This window comes from Aptenodytes patagonicus, chromosome 21 (assembly GCF_965638725.1).
Source record: "Aptenodytes patagonicus chromosome 21, bAptPat1.pri.cur, whole genome shotgun sequence".
Taxonomy (NCBI): domain Eukaryota; kingdom Metazoa; phylum Chordata; class Aves; order Sphenisciformes; family Spheniscidae; genus Aptenodytes; species Aptenodytes patagonicus.
The window spans coordinates 4,983,058-5,003,914 of record NC_134969.1 but is presented as its reverse complement, the minus strand read 5'-3'; the positions used below and the strand labels follow the sequence as shown (position 1 = coordinate 5,003,914).

At 59.0% G+C, this 20,857-nt stretch overlaps 1 protein-coding gene across 1 annotated transcript; it reads left to right on the top strand.

The window, feature by feature from the left end:
* Positions 1 to 7,620: 7,620 nt before the first annotated feature.
* OPRD1 (opioid receptor delta 1) lies at positions 7,621 to 18,692 on the top strand. Its single transcript, XM_076357381.1, has 3 exons — positions 7,621 to 7,862; positions 13,873 to 14,222; positions 14,941 to 18,692. The coding sequence occupies exons 1-3, from the start codon at positions 7,621 to 7,623 to the stop codon at positions 15,471 to 15,473; spliced, it is 1,125 nt and encodes a 374-aa protein (XP_076213496.1). The 3' UTR covers positions 15,474 to 18,692.
* Positions 18,693 to 20,857: the final 2,165 nt, after the last annotated feature.

The following is a 20,857-nucleotide window of genomic DNA, read 5'->3' as shown; positions in this document are numbered from 1 at the left end:
TGTTTTGCCCGTGATGGTAATTGCTGAGTGATCTCTCCCTGTCCTTATCTCGACCCACGAGCCTTTCATTGTATTTTCTCTCCCCCCTCCAGCTGAGGAGGGGAGTGATAGAGTGGCTTTGGTGGGCACCTGGCATCCAGCCAGGGTCAACCCACCACGGGCAGGAAGGTAAAAAGCTGCAGAAAAAGTAAATACTTTATAAGCTGAGAAAGAAAACTGCCTCCTCCATGACCAGGATGGTCGGAGGTGGCCCAGGGGGTCTAACCCAGGTCTGGCCTGGGTCTAACCCCTGCCCTGCTGGTACAGCAACAGGCGCCGGCAAATCCCCTGTCAGACCTGCGGGAGACGGACAAACGGACCTTATTCCCTTAGGAAACCCATCCGTAAAACTCCTCCCTGTCCCTTGGTGGTGCAACACGTATGTCTGCACACACGCACATGCACACGGGGCCCTTGTACCTCCAGCACGTCACGATCAAGCCACAGGCACCAGGACACACAGTCCCCGTGTCATGACCAGCCACAAGCACCGGGACACGCGCGTCCCCATGTCCCAGCCTCAAGGGACCTACTCCTTGCCCAGGAAAACCCAGCCCCGGCCCCTTTGGGGAGCCCAGGGCTCACGTTCACACCAATTCCCTCCACCAGCAGCTCAAAGCTTTATTCTTCCATCACAGCTCCGGCTGGGAGCAGCATCCCGCCCTGGATCCCCCCTCCCCAAGACGGTTCATTTACAAGATGACTCACAGGTTGTTAACGCTCCCGAGGCGCATCGGATGGAAAGCAGTGATGCCACCTCCGAGAGCCAGCCGGGGAGGTGGGGGGGGGGGGGGACGACACACACAGCCCGGGCTCCCAGCTCCCCAAAATCCAGGGAAACGCTGCCAGTTCCCAATCAATGCTCCATTGTCAGCCGAAGGCGGCACCGAGGCAGGGGGGTGTGTGTGTGCGTGTGTGAAAATACCTGAATAAGCAACAATCAGGAAAAAAAAAAGAAGCCTCCCATGGAGATTGAGGCCCCCAGGGATGGGGTATGGTGCAGCGTCCTTCGCTGCCAGCACGGCTCGGGGAGGCTGGCGGTGCCCGTGAGCCGTACGCTGGCCCCGTCCCCGCTATGGGGCCAGGCACGAGCTGGGGTGAAGGAAAAGGGTTCAGTAACCCCTCGAATAAAATAATCAGTTTGGAGGCATTTTTCAAGGAAACAGCTGATGCACCCCCCCTGTATTTGTAAGGACCCTCGGTGCACCCAGCCCCGGGTGGGAGCGGGGGGCTCAGGGCAGGCTGGCACCATCACCAGCTCGAGCCCAGCGAGGGGACAGTCTTCCTCGTGTCCCGGGGACATTGAGAACATCCTGGGGACACCGATGGCATCACCCCCATGGGACTCCGCCGACCGCCGGGAGAGGGATGGTTGCCTACAAAATGCCGAGCAGAGATTTCCCATCCGACCTCCCGACCCGGCTCCAACCCCGGCCATCTCGCAGCGTGTCCACCGCTATGCAAATACCCTGCCCTCGGAGACAGCCTCCCTGTGCACAATGCTGAGGAAATAATGCTGCAAAAAACCCCCTCCCTCTCGCCATTCAGCCACGCATAATGGCGAGGCAGAGAAGAATCTCATCTAATTTTAACTCCCCTGACAGACGGGCTTTGTTCTTTCCCAGCAGCTGCCCCGCAAGGTATGAAAACACTCAGATCTGTTGACGTGGGAAAACAAAACACACAAATCAGCCCATTTTCCTCTTCAAGGCCAATTTACCTGGAACTGTCAGTGGAGGGAGGAGAAGCGATGAGCCCCGCGGAGCCGGGGGGAGATGCCTGGACCCGCAGCTTGGTGGGTACCGGTGCGGTTGGGCTGATGCTTGTGGAGCATCTGGTTCGTTCGCTCCCTTTCTTGCAAGCCCCAAAACATCTCAGACCTACAGAAAATAGGGCGATGTTTGCTGCTGCAGTTCCCCAAGGTGTGATTCTGCACGTGCCCCAGGTCATCCTTCTAAACAAGGGGAGCTGGGTGCAAACGGAGCCCCCCCCAAAAAGTGATTCACCACAAGCTGGGCTCCATCCAGGTGCCTCCGCTGCACTGACCGCTTGGGTTTCTCTCGTTCTCTCAATGAGAGAGACAGAAATCCTCTGAGCACAACCATCCGACCCGCCTGAAGGGGCTGAATTAGGATGGGGTGAATCAGGCCCTGAAGAAGGATAACGGCAGCGCAGGGGGAGCAGGTGGGGTTGGTAAATCCCATCTGGTACATCGGTTATGTAAGGGGACGGACGGACGGACGGACGGATGGACGGACTTCTGTTTGGGCCACGCATATGGGACCGCTCTCACCACCACGTAACCTGGTCCCTGCCTCTCACTGAGGCTGGTGCTGGCCCCAGCACCCAGCGCCCATCCCCTCCCCAGCACGCTCGAAGGGGAGCCGGGGTCCGCGGGGACCATGCGGCTCCGGCCGCGTGGCAGAGGCACGGTCACACTCGGCGCTGACCTGCCAGCTTCGTTAATCACGGAGGATTCGTTTGGGCACTTCCCCACTGCTTCTTGTGCCTTGTTTTCAATCCAGCTTCCCTGCGGGAGGCCGCAGGCTGGTTACAGCCCGTTTGCTCTCTGGCTCGGGGAGGCGATGGGCCAGGGTCCGTCCCTGGGGGGGGGGGGGGTGTGTGTGTCAGTCAGGACAGGGCACCCTGTCAGCCCTCCCACAGCACCCACAGGCTGCAAACACAACCCTGCTCTTTTTGCACGTGGTTTTCTGGGTGCTGCGGCACCCACCCGGATTTCCAGCCTTGTGGGAGCCTAGATCCCATCTCCAACTTCCCATCTTTGACCTGGAAAACCCCAGCGGCTCAGCCTCAAGCCGTCCTGGCGAGGCTCCTCCTGCAGCAGAAGGAGCTATTTTAGCTCGCTCTGCTCTGCCCAGGTTGCTGTCTGCCTCGCTTAGCCCAGCTGCCTCCTCGCATGATGATCCCCTCCCCAGCTCCTCTTACGCACCCTGCTATTTTTAGGCTTCGCCTGCAGACCCCACGACGGGTTTGCACCCTTGAGGGCAGACGGCTTCGCCGAGCGGAAGGGAAAGGAGCTGGTGGGCTCGACAGGAGCCGTTGCCTCCCCGTACCACGTTCCTTCCTTCCCCGCAGGAGGGGTTGCGTTTGCTACCAAGGGCAAAGCCATGCAAATGAAGTCCCTCTCTTGGCAGGGTGCAGATGAAACGCTCAGGGAACTCTCCAAGCAGCATCTGATTTTGACTTCTGGTGCTGTGGATTTGTTGAGGGGTTTATTCATTTGCTGCCACAACGGGGTTATTTTGGCTCCTCTTGAGCACCCGGGCATGCGGTGCTCCGTCGACAAAGAGCCCCACAAAATGCTTTTGTCAAGGGTAAGTGGAAAAGCAGGCAAAGGGATGGAGAAAAAAGGTGCCCGCACACGTGGTGTGTCCCTGCCGGCGGGTACCATCTGGCACCGGTTCACGCCAGGGTATTAGGAAGGGTCACGGACAGCGATGGGACCAGGATGCAGCAGCCACGGTGGCATTTCAGTCGGTCCCTGCAGGATCGATCGCGGATGCCAAGCCCCAGGTCTGAGTGGTATTTGCTTTAAAAGCAAAACCCTGCACAAATAAAAAAAACCTGCTTGTGTAGCGTCGGGAGGCGAGAAAGCGGCACATGAACTGCAGTGCAAGCCAGGGAAAGCCCGAGCGTCCGACACTTGGGGCTGCTCGTCCTGCCAAAAGCAACCCTCAGCCCAACTAAAAGCCGTTGCACCCGGCTGCCCCAGTGCCGCTTCTTCAGATTTTGGGCAAAAATCCAGTAAAAAGGGAAGTCAAGCACCGGGGAGGGGGAATAAAAATCGTAGCTTCCCCTCCATGCATCGCAGCCCTGAATTGTCACAGGCAGGACTCAAGCTGGCTGCCAAAGTGGAAATTGTATTTATGTATAAATATTTTAGATATATATCTATTTACATATTTATATTTATAAACCTGGCAGAGCTGCCCCGGTGACCTGGCTCCCCGGCTCACACCTCGGCCCCGCGGCCATCGGCACAAGACACAGCCATCCCGGCGTTGCCGGAGCCCCGGTGCGAGGCAGGACCACGGCCAGACAAAGTGAGCGGCACGAACAGAGGCTCAGCGTCCTCCTGAGTTCCCGAAAATCTTTGGGGAGAAATCATCTCCCCCCGTTTCCTCCGCCATTAACCTCCAGAGATTCCCATGGAATTTGACTGGAGTCCTGCCAGAGCAGATTCACAGCTCCTGCCTGTTATTTTTATGGCCATTTTAATTAAAACCAATAAATTCCGGAGGGGAAGAGGGTCTTCCCCTGGTGAAATATGCTTTGTCGACTTTGCAGCCTCTGAGTAAATCAAAACGCCGCTGTTAGCAGCCGTGGCTGTAAATCCCCCCGGATGGATCCCAGCTCGCCGGGCAGATGAGCAACATGAATTTTCCTCCTCGACGGCCTCAGCATCGCTCTCGCCACCCCGATTTGATTTAACTCCTCTTCTGCGCGGGGGCTGTTTGGAGGGGGTGGGAGAGGCAGCGTCCCCCGTTACCCGGGATGTGGAGGAGAAAAATAGAAGCTAAGGCAACGCCGTGGAGAACTTCCTAAGAGGAGCAATCCCCATAGGAGAGGAGGACTCAAGCCAAGATAAAGTGGCACCGGTGAAACTCTGGGCACAGAGAGAAGTCCCGGCTGCCCGGGCACCCTCGCTCCTGGCTGGGGACTGACCAGCACCAGCGATGGGAGTCAGGACTTGCAGGAGCCATCGCTTCCCTTCGCCTGCTGCATGCATGGTCCTCGGGCTCCGTGCGCCGCAATGGGGCGATGCTCTCCCCTCCGACGGGACCTCCCCGCCTCAGTTTCCCCAATTTTGGAACCTACAGCCGTGGCAGTAGCCCGGCTCAGCAGGTGGAGCAGCAACAACCAAACGCAGGCGGATGAACAGCAAAGCCCTTTAAAGATTTTCCATTTGTTTTATGTATCCGCTGGGTTTATTTTTAACATTCCAGCTGAAAAAAAATAAATAAATGCCGGAGCTGAGCTGAGAGGATGTGTTTGCTGGAACCTGCCAGGATAATGAGTTCCTTGCAGATAACCCCTTGGAAAAGGGTCAGTGTGGGGTCTCCGGTCGTGTTGGGAGCCAAGCGAAGGGATGAACCCTCTTCCAAATTGCTCCTCGGCCACGCTAAAAGCTATTTCACACTCCCCGACCCGGCGTTTCCCTCCCTGAGGGACAGATCAGCAGCTGGACTGCATCAGAGCTGTGTACAGCAGAGACTTGCCACCTTGCTCTGGGCCTGGAAGGCTGTTTTCACCCCGGGAAGGCATTTAAACCCCGTGTCCCAGAAGACACGCACGTGTGGGATGTAGCCCTCTGCCCACCTGGGCTTTCGGTGCCTCCTTGCAAAACCATCACAGGAATGGAAACACCCTCCAGGCAGAGAGGCTGATGCATTGCATGAAGATGCAAAGCGCAGGACCCAAGGCAGATAACGCATTAAAGCCATCCCCGTGCTCCCAATTCCTGCCCGTATCCATCCCACCAGCCCGTTGGGATGAAGCCGGGACCGCTGCAACCGAAACCCTCGCTCCGTGACGGCAGAAACCCACCGCACGCCGTTGCTGCCTCCTCGGTCAGCGACCCAGGAGCTGTTTACCATGTGAACCATCAGATGAATGAAAAGCTGTTAATTCCCTCCTAGGCGTTTATAAGAGGCTTTTGATGAAATGTCTGGATGCTTCGACAGTGCAGGAGTTTTATGCTGGCAGGGCGCTACGCAGACCGAAACCCCCATCGCCAGGGTTGAACCAGCTGCCGGCCTTTCCTCCATGTCCTGTGTCCCCTGCCCTGTCCCTCCTGAGCCAAAGGCACCCCAAATATTGCAGCAAACCGTCCTCCCTAGCCAAGCCAGCTCTGTCCCAGGGCACGGGCCAGTGACTGAATCCATCCCCAAAGCGAAGAGGCAACAGAGGCACCCCAAAACCAGGTCCCCACAGCCCCCGCATCTGCTGGGTCTCCAGGAAAAATAAGGCTCCTGCTTCTCTGCTTTGCAGACCCTGAAAAGGGGAGATCTGCTGGGGGGGGGGGGTGTCCTGCCCCAAGGAGGGCGAGGGTGACCCTCAGCACCCCACAAGCCCAGCTCTGCTGAGCAGACGGTGCTGATGGGTCCGTGTTTGCACTCCCACCCTGCAGCATCCCCCTAAATCCCTCACCCTGCAGCAGCATCCCTCCTACCCCCCCCCAGCATCCCTCCTGAGCCCACCCCCGCATTGCTCCCCAAGTCCCTCTTCAGCATCCCCCCCAAACCCCTCACCCCACAGCAACCTCCCCAGACCCCCACCACCACCCCACCAAATCTCCCCCCCTCCAGCACCCCTCCAAAGTCCCCCACCGACAGCACCCCTCCCAGTCCCTCCCTCAAGCCCCCACCCCACAGCATCCCTCCTGAATCCCCCTGCAATATCCCCCCAAACCTCCTCAGCATCCCCCAAATCCCCCCACCCCACAGCATAGGGGGGAGAGAAGGAGGGGGAGAAAAGGCACAGGGCGGGGGAGGGATTGGGGAGACCCCAGCTTTGCTTTGGGGATCAAGGGGGCTGTTTGTGTCCCCCCCCCCCGCTTTCTTCCAGACAAAGAAAACCCGAAACAGCCACAGCACCGAGATACATCGCACACCCCCCCCCCCCAAACCCGGGACCCCCCGGGATGCTCGGGGCCGCCCCCGCAGCCCTCGCCGGCTCCGGGGGAGGGTGGCGGGCAGGGATGGGGGGCAGGCAGGGACCGAGGGGGGGGGCAGACAGGGATTGGGGAGGGGAAGGCAGGCAGGGATGGGGGAGAGGCAGGGATGGAGGGGGGGATGCAGGTAGGGACCTGGGGGGTGGGAAGGGAGGCAGGGGTTGCGGGGGGGGGTGGTGGTGGGGATGTCAGGCAGGGACTAGGAAGGCAGGGACCGGGAGGGGGAGGCAGGCAGGGATGGGGGGGGAGACAGCGAGAGGCGGGGGGGGGGGGGGGCGCAGGTAGGGACCTGGGGGAGAAAGGCAGGCAGGAACGGAGGGATGGGGGGAAGCAGGCAGGGTTGGGGGGGAGGCAGGCAGGGATGGGGGGAGGCAGGCAGGGATGGGGGGGAGGCAGGCAGGGATGGGGGGGAGGCAGGCAGGGATGGGGGGAAACAGAGACCGGGGAGGGAGACAAGGACCTGCGCGGGGAGAAAGGCAGGCACGGACCGAGAGGGGAGGAAGGCAGGCAGGGACGGGGGGGGGGACGACAGATAGGGAGCAGGGGGGAGGATAGCAGGCAGGGAGCGGGGGGAGCAGGCAGGGCCGGGAGGGGGTGCAGGCAGGGAGCTGGGAGGGGAAGGCAGGGAGCTGCTGGCGGGGGGGGGAGGGGGGGGAGGCAGGCGGGGGGGGAGGCAGGCGGGGGGGGGGGGGGGGGGGAGCAGGCGGGCGGGCAGGGCCGCCCCCGGCCCCACGTGGCTCGGGGGACACGCCGGGTTTATAAGGCGTCCCCGGCTGCCGGGCGGGTGCGGGAGGCGGCGGCGGCGGCCCTGGCCGGGAGCGGGACTCGAACCGGCGGGGCTCGGATGCGCGCGGCGGCCGCGGCGGGGCCAGGGCCGCCCGCGGGCCATGGAGCTGCCCACGGCGCTGCCCACGGCGCTGCCCACGGCGTTGCCCACGGCTGCCGGTACCGCCTGGGGCAACGGCACTGCCTGGGTCCCCCTGCCCGGCCACGGGGCCAACGACACGGGGCCGCAGCGGGCCAAGAACGCCACCTCCATCCTCATCGCCATCGTCATCACCGCGCTTTACTCCGTGGTGTGCGTGGTGGGGCTGCTGGGCAACGTCCTGGTCATGTACGGCATCGTCAGGTGAGAGTGGGGCGCCCCAGCAGCACCCCACGCCGGCCTCGGCGCCAGGGAGGGCGTGAAGAGGGGGAATGAGGGTGTGTTTGGGGGATGAGCAGGTGTGAGAGGGGAGCGTGCACTGGGGGGGAGCGTGCACTGGGGGGGGGGAGCGTGCATCACGTATGAGATGGCAGCCGGAGCCAGTGTGCACCGGGGATGAGTGTGCACCATGTGCAAGAGGGGAGCCGGCAGCAGAAGCGAGTGTGCCTCAGCACTGGGTGTGCCCCAGGTGTGAGACAGCGGCAGAAGTGAGTGTGCACCAGGGGTGAGGAGGCAGCAGGAGCGAGTGTGCACCAGGACCGAGTGTGTCCCATGTGTGAGACAGCGGCAGAAGTGAGTGTGCACCAGGGGTGAGCGTGCACCGGGTGTGAGACAGCAGCAGGAGCGAGGGTGGGTGTGCACCGGGCGCTTGTGAGCGGGGGTCAGCACAGGTGGCACCGAGATGGGTGTAGCCGGTGGGTGTGACGTGCGTGTGAACAGTGTGTGTGCGAGCAGAAATGTGTGTGGAGGATGTCCAGATGCTGTGCGAGAGGAAAAAGCAAAGAGTGCGTGTGCACGGAGCAGCATGGGGGGGTGCACGGGAGCCGGCGTTTTGGGGGGGAAGCTGGGGGACACACCCCAACCCCAGCAGCCGCGTGTTCCTCGCCCCTGCGTGGGGAGCTGGGGGAAGAGGAGCTGCTGGGCTGGTCACGCTGCGGTTTGGGAGAGGCGAGAGGCTGGCGGGGTATTTATTTCCAACACACAAATGCCACCGCTAAGAGCTGCCCTGGTCACAGGGAGGCTCCCGAGACCCCCGAGCACCCACCCCACAGCCAGGGGAGAGGGGCTGGTACCGGTGGGGCTGGTACCGGTGGTGGGCTCCCACCAGTACCTATCCCACTCCGTCACTGGGACTTGAGATGCTCAGAGCACGAATTACCCACCCCAGCCCATTCCCGGCTCCGCCGCGAGCTCGTGTTCGTGCCGTCGGCACCTCCCGCAGCCGGCTGACTCCTGCTTTTCTCCTAACAAAGAACAGGAGCCCGCATCGCCCAGCCCCAGCTCACACCACGGCCGAGCTGTCCCCCACCCCCCCCCCCCAGCACGAGGTACCAGCTCCAGCAGCAGGGAGACCCGCTCGCATCCCGGGGGACCCTGAACCCCACTTTTTGGGGGTTCCCCAGCATTGCAGTGGGAAAGCAGGTGCCAGGGCAGGTCCTCGGCTGGCAGAGGCACCTCTGCTGAGGCTTTCCCTGGGCAGGGAGGGCTTCTGCTGGGTCTCTGCACCCCAGGACAAGCAACAGGACCCCAGTGCCCCCCCTTTTGGCAGATGGGGCACAGCGAGACGCTGCTGTACCCAGCCCAGCACTTCTGCTGGGGTGCAAAATTTCCTGTCCATATGAACCGCCTCTTCGTCCGAGTCGCTGGTTGATCCTTTCTGGGTAAGACAGGTTAACGTGGCCAAGGCTGCTGTTGGTATGGGACGATAAAGCCAAGTCCTGCAGACCACAGGACCACCGCCGGCAGCAGGGGCTGGCAGAGCCCTCCATGGCCCCCAGACCTCACCGGCAGCGAAGGACAGGGCCAGACAGCAGCAGAGGCGGGAGCCGTGCTCGCCATCACACCACTGTCGGCGATGGGGCAGAGGCTTCACCACCTCCAGCCTGGCAGGAGGGAGCAGAGGTCTCACTGCGTCCCTGCGCTTCAATTCCCCCCCTGCCCCACACCGGAGGGGGCTTGTCCTGGGGGGAGTGGGGTGGGGGAGGACAGGATTCACGGGGTTAATCCCAATTCCCATTGCCTCAGGGGCTGCTGTAACCCCAGCTGGGGCCAAAACCTGGGGGGGGGGGGGGCCCAAATCAGAGCTTGAGGCTGGATTTAGGCAAACTCCCAGAATCCTCATTTTTAACCATTTCCTTCCCCCCCCCCCCCCCCCCCCAGCACTTTCAGTCCGTAGCAATCGTTACAGGAGGTCAGCACAGCCCAGCACCGCCTGCGCACAAAATAAATGCGGTGACTCACTGGGGGGAAGGAAACCAGCCTGAAATGTGCCCACGAGCCGCGCCAGGCTGCCCATCACCCTTGCGCCTGGCTGCCCGCTCTTTGCGTAGCTCTGCTGTGTATTTTTAACCACCCGAGAGGGTGGGCAGATGGGTAGCGGGACGGGGATGTCGCTCGCTGACACTACCTGACACCGGACGGGATTTTTCATCGACTCGAGACAGCTTTGAAAAATCAGCCCTAGACTTGAAAAAGCAAATTAAGGTAATTGTTGCAGAGAACATACGCCACGTACGGTGTCACGGTGAAGGATGAGTGTTATTAGACCCCCTCCAGCTGGTTCTGCTCTTAGAGAAGAGGGAAGGCATTTTAAAGAGAAGGCTTTAATGTGCAAATAACATCCTCCCTATTTACCTCGCTAAGTAACCTAATGTTACCCATGCTTTAGAAAGCCTGACTCTACAGCATCCACAGATCCCATCACCGTGGCTTCTAGCCCCCCATTTTCCGACCCACCAGCTGATGCTGGAATTAAACACATTTCCCAAGGAACGAATAAACGCCGTCCTCCAAGCCCCTGGGACAGGAGGGGCTGCGGACACACACAGAGCCCAGCACATGCCTTCGCCCCTTCTTACGTGGCCGAGCCCGCCTGGAGTTTCAGGGGGGTTCATTGGCAGAGTTGCTCCACGTTGGCGGGGTTTAGGCTGGGACTAGTTAGGCTCCACTGGGGTAAACCCATGCCTGTGTGGGATAGGGCTGTGTAATGGGATCGGCTCGAGTTCAGACCTTGTTGATGGGGAGATGCTGGCCATTTGCCTTGTGGCCCTGGGGACATCTCCCAGCGTCACCTCCCGTTGCCCTTGGGCCTGCACGGAGCGCCCGAGCAGCCTGCAAGCAAGGCTGGAGCGCATCCTGCGGGGCTTAGGGACCTCGGGGTCCCTGGGGATGCAGCGCTGAGGATGCTGCAGAGCCTGTGCGTGCCAGGGAGCAGGTACACGCAGGCCCCTGCTCCACAGCCCCCAGCTGAGCTCCCCGAACGGGCACCCGGCACCCCAGAGAGCCGAGCACAGATGAAACCCAAAGGACTCCTTGCCCAGAGCAGCCAAAACCCAGCCATGTGCCCGGAGGGAGCTCAGCCTCCCCAGCACCCACCGACAGCAGCGCGGCCGACAGCCCTGACAGCGACCGGCGCTGCAATTACTGTTGCATTGTCAGGAGCTTTTAAAAATACCCCTGGAAGCAATTTGCAGCTGCGAGCTCAGGCTTGCGAGTGCCCACGTCCCCGCAGAGCCCATCAACCCCCCGCCAGCTCCCACACAGGCTGCAAGGGCATCCCTTTGCTGGGCGCCGGGTTTCTTAAGCCAGGCTTTTTAAACCCAAGGCGGTGGCTTTTAGCAGCCTCAGGAGTTTTGCAAGTTGTTTCTTTCACTTCTTTCCCAAGAGGTTTGGAGAGCTAAGGGGTCCCTTACCTGGGAGTCCAGACGCTGGCACTGCTGCTGGAACGCGGAGCCGCCCTGCGCTCGCTCCATCCCCTCAAGCCTCGTCTCTCCGTCAACACCTTCCAGATTGTTTCGTTCAAGTGCGTGACTTCCCAATCAAGGCGCTCGCTTAATTGCGATGGGTTTGGCAGCCCGGGGAGCTCCATCAGCAGAAGCAGCCCGTTCGCTCTGCTGAGGGGCATAAACCTCCTTCCTGGAGCAGCGGCTTCGTCTTGCAGCTCTGGGGGAATCACCAAGATGGACCCCCCCTCACCCTGTGCAGTGGGTTTGACCCTCAGCCCAGTCCTGGAGGGGGCTGAATCCTGCCCCAAAACCCCAACTCCGGAGGATAAATTGAGTCATCCCCATCATCCCAGTCATGCCCATCGCCGCTTTGCCCTCACAGCCCCATCCTGCCCGGGGAGGGGGCTACAGCCCCGGCCGCCCCGGCCCCACCGCCCCCGGCACATCTGGCAGGGGGTTTGGGGAAGTGCTTACCCAGCACGGCCGAGCACGCCTGGCAGAGCACGGCATGCGTAACTGATTTTTTTTCCACTTTACTCGAAAAACGGAGATCAAAGAAGTGTCAATCTGCCTGAAATGACTGTCTTTTAATCTGGGCGAGCCAAAACCTGGCAATAACACAAATTCTCAGGTTTTTGTTTAACCTGGGATGAAGCTTTTCTAAGAGATGCATTCGCAAAAGAGCTTGGAAAATAACACTAAAGAGAACTGAAAAGGGCTTTTCAAGGAAAAGACATTTTTATGCCGTATTTAAAATGGAAAAAAAAAAAAAAGTTCAACTCAAACGTTTCCACCCTTGGGCAAGGGGCTGCCATTTGCAGCCAAGGCGAATGAGAAGGGAGCGCCGCTGGGGCTGGGAGCCGGTCCGAGCTGCTATCTTCTCTCAGAGAGAAATGGTTTTTGCAGCCTCCGTCTCCTGGCTCTACCGACAGCGTAACCCGATGGGTCTCTGCCCCTGCCGGCATGCTCTCCTGACCCTGCTGAGATGGAGAAAAGGATAAAATGAAGGGAATTGTTATTACCGTCGAGCCCAGGAACCTCTTTCCTACACCAACCTGCTCTCCTTGCCTTCAGCCGGGGCAGCAGAGCAACAACCATCTGAGATGGGAGCTACTCAATCCCCTCGCCCCAATTTATTCCATGTACCCCATCACACGATGGGCTTATTCTATGAGCTGCGCCAGTATCTTTTCATCTGGCAACCAGGGAGTTGTCTCTCCCCCCATGCACCAGGGCCGAATTCAGCCCCCCCCCTCTGTCTAGGACCGAACCCCACCCCGGGGATGCTACAGGCAGGTTTAGCCACGCGCGGAGATGCTTGTGTTCAAACTGACGCTTTTGTTAATTAATTAGGGTGCATCTAAATGAGCTCGGGGCTGCAGAGGATGCTCTGAGCAATGGGGAGCACATGGGGAGGGTTCGAGCCGCTGGCGTAGCCGTGACCTCAGCCTAGCAAACAACCCGGGGGTGGCCGCAGAGCCCCCACCCTGACCCCACCCCAACGTGTTGCCCTTTGGGGACCCCCGACAGCAGGCATGAGCGTCCATTTCAAACCACCCACGCCGTTCAAAGCATCACCTTGAGCAACACCTGCAGGGCTAGATGCTCCGAGGACACGCACCCATCCCCACCGGCCACGGCGCTTACCAGCCCTGGCACCCACCAAATCGATGCCTCATCCCTTCAGGAAGGGTTTTGGCACACAGGACCGGGCACTTCTCTTACCGTGATGTGACAAGGACCAGAGCTGGCGTGCCAGCCACGGGCGGCTGCAGCCCTTGCCAAATGCCCCGGGGGAAGCGGCACCGGGCCCCCGAGCCACGTTCCGTGGCCGAGGCAGCCAGGCTTCCCCAAAGGCTCTGGAGCTCCAGCCTGGCTAATTGGGCTGCTTCCAGATGGCCTGTTTCCGGGGGTAATCGATCCAATTTCTGCAAGTAATCTCGACAGGGAAGCAGGCTAGATAATCACAATTTACTGGGTGGAAAATCAGATAAAGGAGGTTTTGAGAGGTAAAGGACATTGTGCAACTGATTCAGGGAAATGGAGTAAATCGATTTAATTGAAGTGACTTCTCTGAAAATGTCTTCAGATTTCCTTTGAATAAAGGCAGCCATGTGAATGAGTGTCACCTCCCTGGTCAGGTAAGGGATAACCGCTTCGGCAGGGTCTGAGCCAGGTTCTGCAGGTGCTGGATAAGGTCCCGTGGTCAGGCACCGGGACTTCAACACACACTAAAACCATGCAGGAACACAAGTACTTTCTCAACGTGCTCCCTGGTCCATCTGGAAAGGTGCTGAGCACATTGGTGCTGCAGAAGGGCACGTCACAAGCACGTACCTTTGCCCACCAAGGGTGATGGCACCTTGCGAGCAGCCAGGGAAAGCCAGGCTGTGCCCCCCTCCTCATCACGTGGAGCGTGCACACACGTACTTGGGCATGGTAAGCCAGCCCTGACCACCTGTAACGGCTCGCTTCTCTGCCGTCCCCAGGTACACCAAGATGAAGACAGCCACCAACATCTACATCTTCAACCTGGCCCTGGCAGACGCGCTGGCCACCAGCACGCTGCCCTTCCAGAGTGCCAAGTACCTGATGGAGACCTGGCCCTTCGGGGAGCTGCTCTGCAAAGTCGTGCTCTCCATTGACTACTACAACATGTTCACCAGTATCTTCACCCTCACCATGATGAGTGTGGACCGCTACGTCGCTGTGTGCCACCCGGTTAAGGCCCTGGACTTCCGCACGCCGGCCAAGGCCAAGATCATCAATGTCGGCATCTGGGTGCTCTCCTCCCTCATTGGGGTGCCCATCATGGCCATGGCGGTCACCAAGTCAAAAGGCAAGTGGCTTCTGGGGAAAGGTCCCCTCCTGTCCCATCTGTCCATCCTGGGGGTGACCTGGCAAACCCAAGCCACCTCGTCCTGTAGCAGGTTTGAGCTCAGTGATGAGCACCCCTCCATGGGACCATAAGCGTGCCCTGCCATGGAAAAATCCTCACGGTGTTATTCTTCCATCCTGTCTGCAGAGGTTGCAGACTATCCCAGAAATTGCCCTCCCCCTTCCCCATCTCCAGTCCAGCCAGTGCCTCTCCCCAGCTCCTGGGGTGCAAATCGGGTGCCTGAAAACACTCCCAGTGGTATTGCAAAGTCCCCAACTGGCCCACGCTAAGACCCGCAGCTCCTGTGTGAGGACGCCGGCCCCTGGCTGCTGGGAAAGCTCTGGGCATCTTGAGGAAGTGGACAGGTTTCAGTGTAAGGTGACACAGGGACGTATCCCCCATGGGGGTTGGGAGGAGACAGCGTGGGGATGGCCCAGGAGGCTCTGCAGGGAACAGGTCCCTGGGTCACTGCACCCACTACGTCCCCTCGGCACCCCGCGGGCAGGGGGCTGGTGGCACAAAGCTCCTGGGGAATCTCTGCAAAGAGCTGGCAGGTGGGCATGCGTCTCCTTGTGTTTTTAACAAGCGTGGACATGCCCAACCATAACTGAGCAGAAAGCAGACAGTATTCGTAGCAGACACTCCACCGCTCCCTCTTTGATCGTCCTCTCTCCCACAGACGGGATGGTGCTGTGCACGCTCCAGTTTCCTGATCCTCCCATCTACTGGGACACCGTGACCAAGATCTGCGTCTTCATCTTCGCCTTCATGGTTCCCATCTTGGTCATCACCATCTGCTACGGGCTGATGATCCTTCGCCTGAAGAGCGTCCGCCTCCTCTCGGGCTCCAAGGAGAAAGACCGCAACCTGCGGCGCATCACGCGCATGGTCCTGGTGGTGGTGGCAGCCTTCATCATCTGCTGGACGCCCATCCACATCTTCGTCATCGTCTGGACGCTGGTGGACATAGATAAGAAGAACCCCTACGTGGTGGCCAGCCTGCATTTCTGCATCGCCCTGGGTTATACCAACAGCAGCCTCAACCCCGTCCTTTATGCTTTCCTGGATGAAAATTTCAAGAGGTGCTTCCGAGAGTTTTGCCTGCCTTTCCGAGCCCGCGTGGACCAAAACAGCTTCTCCCGCACCAGAAACACCACGCGGGAGCACGTCTCCACCTGCACCCCTTCTGAAGCCCGCAACAAGCCGGCATGACTAGACGTGGGCAGCCTCCAGCGGGGCTGCCAGGGCCACGGAGGGGACGACCTGCGCTCGGAAGTGACCCAGGTCACCACCACGGAGCTCTAGCAGAGTGGTGGCCTGGGCGCTGCTCGATAACGCCGCTGGGTTTATGTTCAGACTGCCAGCAAGTGACTGCAAAGACTTTTTTCATCCTGGAGAACCGGGGATGGGGGCATCAGGACTCGCCAAGCGATGTAGGGAGAGGACCAAAACAAGAGGCAACCTGGGCAGAGCTGCTCTGCTGCTGCTCCCACCGCGGCCGGGGAGAGCCGGCAGCCCCATACGCCTGACAAGGGCTGTCGCTCTCCAACACGCGGCTGTCGGCAAAGCCCAAGCATCCTGGGACACCATGGTTGCAATGACCACGTGCTTCTCCTCCTGCATGGGCCAAGACGGCATCGCAGTCCGAGGCAAGAGGGGAAACGCTCCCGTGGCAGAAGGGGACTGTGCCGGGAGGTGATGCCACATCATGGGGCCTCACTCCATTCCCCTCTGAGCTGTGTCCAAAAAACGGCCAGAGACGGGAAGAGAAAATGATGCCGCTTCAGAGACGGTGTTATCAAAGAGATCCAGATCTATAGTAAAAATTTTACTGGAGTCCTTCAAACCGGGACTGGCCCCGGAGGGCAACTTTCTACTGTTAACATCATTACTGTCTTATTTAGAGACCTCTGACTGCAGCCAGGGCAGCCCTAGGCACGGATGTGATGCTGGGAATATGGATACGGCCAGGGGGCGGGTGGGGGGACGGAGCAGGGTACGTCCCAAGCTCCCCCCGTGTCCACGTGCCGATGCCAAATTCCCCCAGCATCCATCAGGGTGACGGGGAACCGCTCCTCGCCCGTCTGCCTCCAAAGACATTAAGCCCAAGAAAGATGTCATTAAGGGAGCAATTTGTGGGGACTTGGGGAGTTTCTCACAGTGCTAAAGCAATTAGGATGGACTAACGGGCAGTGCTGCGAGGGCTCTCCCTCCCCTGCCCGTCGGGTGAAGGATGAGCAACAGCACTGCCCAGATTTCCATTAGCAAAGCCAGAAAAGGATAGGATTATTATTATTTTTTTTTAGTAGAAGATGGAAAGAATATCACCATCATTTCCTAATTCCCCAAGCAGGGGAAGCGCAAGCGCTCTCTGTGCTGAGAAAGGACCCACAGCCCGCGAGAGGCAGAGATTTTGGGATTTCACGCTCGGCACTCATCTGGACGGAGCAGCCATCCCTCCGAAGAAGCGGCCGAGCTCCAAGGCAGCGCATCCTGCAGGAGCCACCAGCCAGGGACCTCTGGACCGCATTATCTGCCGCTAAACGATGACCGATGGGTCCTCCTGGCTTTCCGCCCCCTGAATCACCCCCGCCAGCCCCGCACCGGCTGCGAGCAGCGTCCGGAAGCCGCGATTTTTCCTTCCTCTCACCTTCCCACCACCGCAGCTGCAGCCGGGAGGTCAAACGGGCCGAGGAGGAGGAGGCACGCAGGGAGCGGTAATAGCATTTAGTGGACAAATTGATGCAGCTGGAGGAAGCAGGCGAGCGCCCGGGTGCACCTGGGGCTCGTGGGCTGGATGGAGAGCCTGGGTTGCATCTCTGGTTTTTCCAGTTGCATCAATTTAGCCAAATAAAGGTCATTACCTCTCCTTACCAGCCCTACCTTTCTCCAGAGCCTGTGGAAACTGCAGCCTCCCCCTTAGGAAGGCAGAGCCGACGAGGCAGCCCAAACCAATTTCTCTTTCAAAGGAACCAAATAGGGTGAAATTGCCCATTTGGATCTCAGATCAGTCGCCGCCGAAGCGTGCGAGCGATCCTCCTCGTCTGCCCACACCGTGTTCCCTTGCCCTGAGAAAAAGCCTCTTGCTCGGCGTTGCATCAGCCCGGACATCTCCAGCTCCCACCCAGGGCTCCTCGGGATCCCTTTGCAGGCACGGATGGAGTCTCGGACCGCTGGCAGAGCCGTGCTTGGTCTGCTCATCCCCTGCCGCCGCAAGCCCGGCTGTTCATGGAGGATCGGGTGCGGGAGGGCGAGCAGGATCGGCTCTGGGGCAGGAATTGGGGGAGAACCCCCAGGGTCCCATGAGGCTGAACTTCAGCTCCATGAGAAGAGAAACTAAGGTGTCCAGAAGGAGTTGGAGACCACCCTTCGGCTCTCCACCTCCACCCAACCTGGGGGCAAAACCCTTAGTGCCGTGTGGTGGGAAAGGCTCTTGGTTTGGAGCTGGTTCATGGTGAGGTCCTGGCGATGGTGGGATGTCCCGGCAGGGCTGGATGGCCTTGCAGGGGCGGGATGTCCCACGCTGTGGAGCAGGACATCTTGGGTTTCACTCCAGGCTTCAGCATGAAGCTGAATTCCAGCTTGATATCTCAATTTGGGGGGTAACCCCAAAAATGTGATGACCCAAAATCGTCGGTCTCTTTAATCTGCCTTAGCCGGTGCCTCAGGGTCCCCTAGAAATACCGACCCCGTGATGGAGGCTGGTAAAGGCATGAGGAGAGCAGCGTTCCCAACTGCAGCAGCGGTGGCTGCCGAGAGCACAGCGAAGAAACTGGGGGGACACAGGGGAGGTGAACCCCATCGCCGGTGGATGGGGCATCTCTGCCCCAGCGCAGTCCCTTTCGAGGACGCGCCGTCGTGTTGGGGGGGGGGACGACCGAGCTGCGAGTGCTGGGGGCTGCGGGTTGGCTTGGAACTCCGCGGGCAGCTCAGCCACCCCGCAAAGCTCAACCACCCCGTTTCCCATCCCCACGGGATCTTTCCATCTGGGGGAACCCTGCCAAATTCCCAGCCTGCTGGGAGATGTGCCCGCAATGGCCTTAAAGCGGGATAAAAGGCTTCAAGTCGTGATTTTTTTGAAACGCAGCCACGCTCGGGCAGAGCTCAGAGCCCAGGACGCAGCGAGGCTCGTGGCTTTTCTTAGCTTAGGTTTTGCTGAATCAAAAAAAAAAAGACTATTCCTGGGGAAAAGGGGACGCTGATGGCAAACGCCGCACCGGAGCCCTTGCGATGACACAGACCTAGAGCGTCACTCGCCTACAGCAGCATCCCGGCAGGGGCTGAGCCAGCTTCTCCCCGCAACGGCACCCACCCAAAAACCGGTTCCACCCGCCCCTCGTTTGGGCTGGGAAACCGGGGTCGAATCCTGACCCCGGGGAAACATCGCTGGGAGCTTCTGTCTGCCCACGCAGAGCCGTGCTGCAGCTGGGATGCTCGGGGGGCACTCGCTGTATACTTATATATATATATATGTACATCTGTCTATAGCTGTATGAAATTAAAGTGACCCCAGGTCACCCCATCCCCCCCCCCCCGCTACGGCAGCCCCCTGCTACTTTGTGTGTGATGGAGCTCGGGCTCCTGCCCGAATCTGCCGGGTCTGCAGCACCGACCGGGACCTCGCAAAGTGCTTCAGCCCGTATTTCCAGCTCCAGCCCTCGTGATTTTGGGCTTTCGATGGCATTTCTGTATAGGAACCACGCTTTCTAAAAAAATTAATAAAATAAAATAAGAGATAGCAAGCAGTTCCCAGCTCTCCTTTGACTCTCAGGCACTGAAAATGAGCAGGGTCCCGCTCAGGGCAGCGTTCTGGGGAGTGGTGGGAGAGGAACCACCTCTAAATTCAAGTTTTGAAAACTCTCTTGTACTGGGAAAAACCCACCTTCGTAAAACCCCGAGCCCCTTTAGCTGAGGTTATTTTGCAAGCCCCGGTAACTCAAAGCCTTTGCACTGCACCGACGGCATTCGAGGCGTCCCTCTGCTGCCGGTCGTCAAGATATACTTTTATTTTAATAGCCCAGCAGCTCAAACTCCGGCCCAAATTACATTTGCAATTTAAATGCAAATGAGGATTTAGTGAAAATGCAATGGAAAGGGGTGCTGGAGCCTGTAACTCCGCTCCCGCTTCATGAGACTTTGGATTTTAAAGTATTTATCGCTTCTGCCGTGTCGATTTGTGAAGTGTTTTGTGAGTTCCCGAAGAACGGGAAAACTGTAAAGAGCACGGGGCGGATGTGAAAACCAGATTTCCAGCCTGGGGGTGATTTCCAGCAGGGGCATCGCTGCTCCAGCACCGCTCCGAGACCCCCCACCTCCATCTTCCGGCGCCCTCGGAAAACGAATCCAGGCGCCGACCCCAGCGATTTCACAGCCCAGTTAAACCAGCAGCCAGCCCAGCCGAATAACGCAGCAACGTGTGCCAGCGCACGGGAGCTGCCACGCACCTACAAACTATTTCCAGGGACCGTCTGTGCAGTCTAATAACACGTTTGCGACTGCAGAAAACGTTCTTTTCTTTTTTCTTTAATTAATCCACCAAATAATGAACCCTAATGTATCAGGCTTTATTCTTACACGTGTGATTAATTACGAAGCCGCCTGTTTCTTTGTCTGCACCGCAGGTTTAGGCTGACTTTGTAATTGCATTATTATGCATATGGAAATGAGTAAATCTGGCTTTCCTGGTGAGGACACGGGCGATATCTCCCACCACCCTTGCTCTGGAGCCGCCTGAGGTAGATCCAGGCTCTCAGCCCTGAAGAGACGCTTCTTGACTTACGATTCATCATTTAAAAAGAAAAAAAAAAAACCCCACTATGAATAATTACTAGGGCTTTTTTATTCCCTCCCCCCCCCCTCCTTTCATAGTTACAAATTCAGCTTGTGCTGTTTTATTTCATTGCTAAAAGCGGCTGATCCCTGCGCAAGCGGGGCTGGGAGGAACACGCAGAGCCCAGGGACCGGCCGCGGCGGGGGGGGGTTGATGTCCCGTGGGAGCACCGGGGCTCCCGTCCCCCAGCTCTGGAGGGATGTCCTGAGCCGGGTGAGTCGTTTTCTCTATTTTTGGACTGTTAAAGGAGATGAACCAGGACTTCAGGAGTTTTGGGAGGGGGGGGCAGAGAGCTCCACGCGTCGCTGTTTCAGCCCAATTCCCGTCCCCGAGAGACCCAACAGGTTCCTCTGCCAGGAGCCACACCAGACCCTTGCGCACCCCAGTTATACTGGGACATACTGGCCAGGTTCCCGGCCTTCACGCCGAGACTCAGGGAGGCGAGACCGCCCGGTGCAATGACCGAACTCTTTCCTTCGCTTGCAGACCCATCGTTAGAGACCCGCGTGACCCAACACGCCGCAGCAGGCTGTTTAATTAGCCGGCTCCCAAAGCCCAGGGAAAACCACACGGCCCTGCCAGCAGACAACTTGGCAATAATTAAAGCTCGTTTCCTCTTGGAGGCAGGAAAAGGAGGAGAAGAAATCAACTCAGTATCCCCCAAACCCTCCTGAAGACGCAATTCCCTCCCGGCAGATCCTGCAGGAGCATTGCATAGGTAGATTTTTTTTTTGCATCCAAAAAAGCGACATGTTAAAAAAACAAG